This window comes from Microtus pennsylvanicus, chromosome 5 (assembly GCF_037038515.1).
Source record: "Microtus pennsylvanicus isolate mMicPen1 chromosome 5, mMicPen1.hap1, whole genome shotgun sequence".
Taxonomy (NCBI): domain Eukaryota; kingdom Metazoa; phylum Chordata; class Mammalia; order Rodentia; family Cricetidae; genus Microtus; species Microtus pennsylvanicus.
The window spans coordinates 44,766,806-44,770,334 of NC_134583.1; the positions used below are offsets into that span (position 1 = coordinate 44,766,806).

General features: G+C 35.1%; 1 protein-coding gene across 1 annotated transcript; it reads left to right on the forward strand.

The window, feature by feature from the left end:
• The first annotated feature begins 2,378 nt into the window (after nt 1-2,378).
• Nucleotides 2,379-3,329, forward strand: LOC142850801 (olfactory receptor 52P1-like). The gene has a single exon (XM_075974708.1). It carries the CDS (start codon nt 2,379-2,381, stop codon nt 3,327-3,329), a length of 951 nt encoding a protein of 316 aa, XP_075830823.1.
• The last annotated feature ends 200 nt before the right edge of the window (nt 3,330-3,529 follow it).

Consider the following 3,529-nt stretch of genomic DNA (forward strand, 5'->3'; position numbering starts at 1 on the left):
CCATATAACATCTTTCTAACGAGATTTCATTCTTCTAGGTTATACTGAGGAAAATTGAGATACAGCGAAGAATAGCAAAGCTCCAAAGGATCCTCAGAAAAAGTATCCTGGGGAAATGTCAAAGAAGTTGAAATTAAATCTTAGAGGTTGAAGATTACCTCATTTTATCTTACAAAATTTGTGTGTACAGGATTAGTTAACATGGCTTGGCAGGGGGACATGGCACACTTCTGTGTTATATGCTATTCCAATTATTTTCTCTGTGATCGTGAGTATTTCAAGGGATATCTCCTCTGTGAATCTGAGGGGCCTCGGGAGGATTGGACTAACAAAAAGGAACCATAGCTACTGAATTTACAGCGTGCTGCATACATGATGCAACACAACACCCTGCATCATAGATCATAAGACAGTGTCCCATATAGAGAAGATAAAAGCAAGTGTTACATAGACACTGAACACAGAGAAATGGCATTATATGCTATATATTTGAAAGATAATGAATAGGTATCTGAACAGATTAATTTGCTAATTATAAAGTAATTATTTCCAAATATCTTATTCATGAGAAAATTATGTTATTTTTTGTTATGGAGTGGTTTCCTAATATGTTACTTGTGACACAAATTGGAAAGAATGTTCCAAGAAGAGAGTTGAAGAAAAAGAAATTTGGACAATAACTGTGAGTAAGTTTTCTTGTAAGCATAGACAAAGGCTTTAGGTAAGAGTTGAAAAAAAATCTATGAAATGCTTGTGATAATATACACCATGCTAAGAGCTTCTGGTCTACCCCAAGAACTGACTTTCTTGAGTTCTTTATTGTGTTCAATGTCTGCTGAATAAAACTGACACATGATGAAAAAAAGGTATAAAACTAACAGGATGACAGTTAGCAACTGTGGATGAAACATCAGAGTTAAGTGAATCCAGATGACAAAGACCCATTTAAGGCCTCTGCTATTTACGACTTGGTGAAGAGTGATGCACCAAATAAATTATCAGCAAATATGTACACGTTAGAAACCTAGGAAAAGGTGTCTTAGAGGAAATGGCTTTGTTTCTTTTCTCTTGAAACAGAAAATACACATAGTCATCGTGGAGCTGAACTTATAGGAGACAATGATAAGTTTATAATTATTGCACATATTTACCAAGTATTATTTTTATCAGTAAGGTTTCTTTGCTAGACTATGAGGGAAACAATGGTGTGATAATTTGCCTTTCATGGTCACAGCTGTGCTTAAAAGTTATATCTAAATTATCAGTTGTATGTTTGATTAGCTAGCACCAGCTGTCATTAGTAATAGGTTAATCTTGTTTAATAAAAGTTATAGAAGACTATAATTTTAGAATAATCTCTTTCTCTGTACATATGAAAAATCAAAGTTGAGCTATTTATGTTCAACTTCCAAGTCCTCAAAATGAAGCATGGACCTATTAATAGCTCATATTTCCAACAAATAAGATGATAGAAACAACAATATTTCCTCACATCAACTAAACCTTTTCTGTGGAGAAATATTGTTATTTCCCCATATAAAACACATGGCATGTGTCTTAGCCATTACACAGGAAAGGCAGCTTATGATGTCCTGATGGTAGCTAACTATCTAACTATCAATAATCCTGTTGATAACTTCTACTTTTCCTATCTAAGACTGCAACTTTAACATGACCAATCTGCTCTTGATTCTCTTCTTTGTGTTTCTTTAGGATTTTTGAGTTTTAAAATATGCACATGGGAATTTTTTATCTTATACCAAATGAATTGCCACCCAATGGTAAAATAGAATATGAAGCTAAGAAGATTTTTAAATTAGTTTATTTTCCAAAATATGTATAAATTTTACATTTGTGGGTGAAAATCATCCATTTTCTGTGATGTTCTTGGTCTTATTATACTTTATTTGAATGGTCAAAATTTTAGTTATGTTATTAAAGACTATCAGAAGCATTTTAAAAGATGACATATCAAAATATTTCCCAACTGTTGCATCACTTTGATATTTTATGTTTAAGTCTCTGTATTTATTGCAGTATCTTAAAACCATTGGCTTAAACACAATGCACATTTATTTTATCAACCTCACTTTTCATAAAAATGGAAAATTTGTAGTAAAATTTAATTAAATATTCAATTGAAAAAAATCAATGATTAACATATGTAATTAATGTAATATTTTCTTTTTCAGATAAATTTTTGAAGCTCCATAGAATGTGATAGTTTACCTGGGACTTTTTAGAATTTGGAGATCTGGGATTGAAATTCTAGATTCCACACATAAGAACCTTGGGAGAAATGCTTTGCAATCTATCTCTGCATTTTGGAGATTATCCTAGTTATTATCAACTAACCTTAAAGCATCCCTAGTTTTAGCATGGTAAACAATACCACACATCACTACATTTCATTTTTCTACTTGGTTGGTATTCCTGGCTTGGAAAGTTTTCATTGCTTCATCAGCATTCCCGTCTGCTTCCTGCTTGTCCTGACCTTGCTGGGGAACACCATAATCCTTGCTACTGTCAAGCTAGAACCAAGCCTCCACCAGCCTATGTATTTCTTCCTTTGCATGCTGGCAGTGACTGATATGCTTCTTACGTGCTCCACAGCCCTGAAAATGCTTGCTATTTTCTGGTTTGATGAACACTGGATTGAGTTTGATGTCTGTCTAACACAAATGTATTTTATCCACACACTTTGCATTTTTGAGTCAGCCATCTTGGTGGCCATGGCTTTTGATCGCTTTGTGGCCATTTGCATCCCACTACATTATTCGACCATCCTTACATCTTCTATGGTTATTAAACTGGGCTTAGTTGGGTTGAGCCGAGCTCTGTTCATGGTTTTGCCATGTCCTCTTTTAATTAAGAGGCTGCCCTACTACACAAGCTATATCATCCACCATGCCTACTGTGAGCACATGGCTGTGGTGAAGTTGGCCAGTGCTAACACTCTCATTAACAGAGCATATGGAATTTCAGTTGCCCTTTCAGTGATAGCATTGGATCTATGGCTCATAGCTACATCCTATGTAAAAATTCTCCAGGCAGTGTTCCGTCTGTCTTCCCAGAATGCCCGCTCTAAAGCCCTGGGCACCTGTGCTGCCCATGTCTGCATCATTCTTGCATTCTATACACCTGCACTGTTTAGCTTCCTAACTCATCGCATTGGCAAGAATGTATCTCCAAGTGTCCACATCATCTTGTCAAGCCTATACCTTCTAGTGCCCCCCACAGTCAATCCCTTGGTATATGGTATCAAGACAAAACAGATTCGGGACAGAGCGCTGAGCCTCTTCTCACACTTGAAAATTGTTGAATACTAAATTATTTTAACAACAATTGTGGTGGTAGAGTATGTCTCGTGACATAATGGGGCATTAACTATGCTTGTTATGATTCTATTGTAAAAAGCTACTTCTCTTTTACATTATTTTTTTATAGAAGAGATTTATGGTGTGATGCAATATTTCTCTCCTAATTTTCTCTTTGTAATTTTATACTAACCATGTCTAATATATCTTAT

Excerpts from the sequence above, each read along its gene's own strand:
- LOC142850801 (XM_075974708.1), top strand. The coding sequence starts at position 2,379 with ATGGTAAACAATACCACACATCACTACATTTCATTTTTCTACTTGGTT.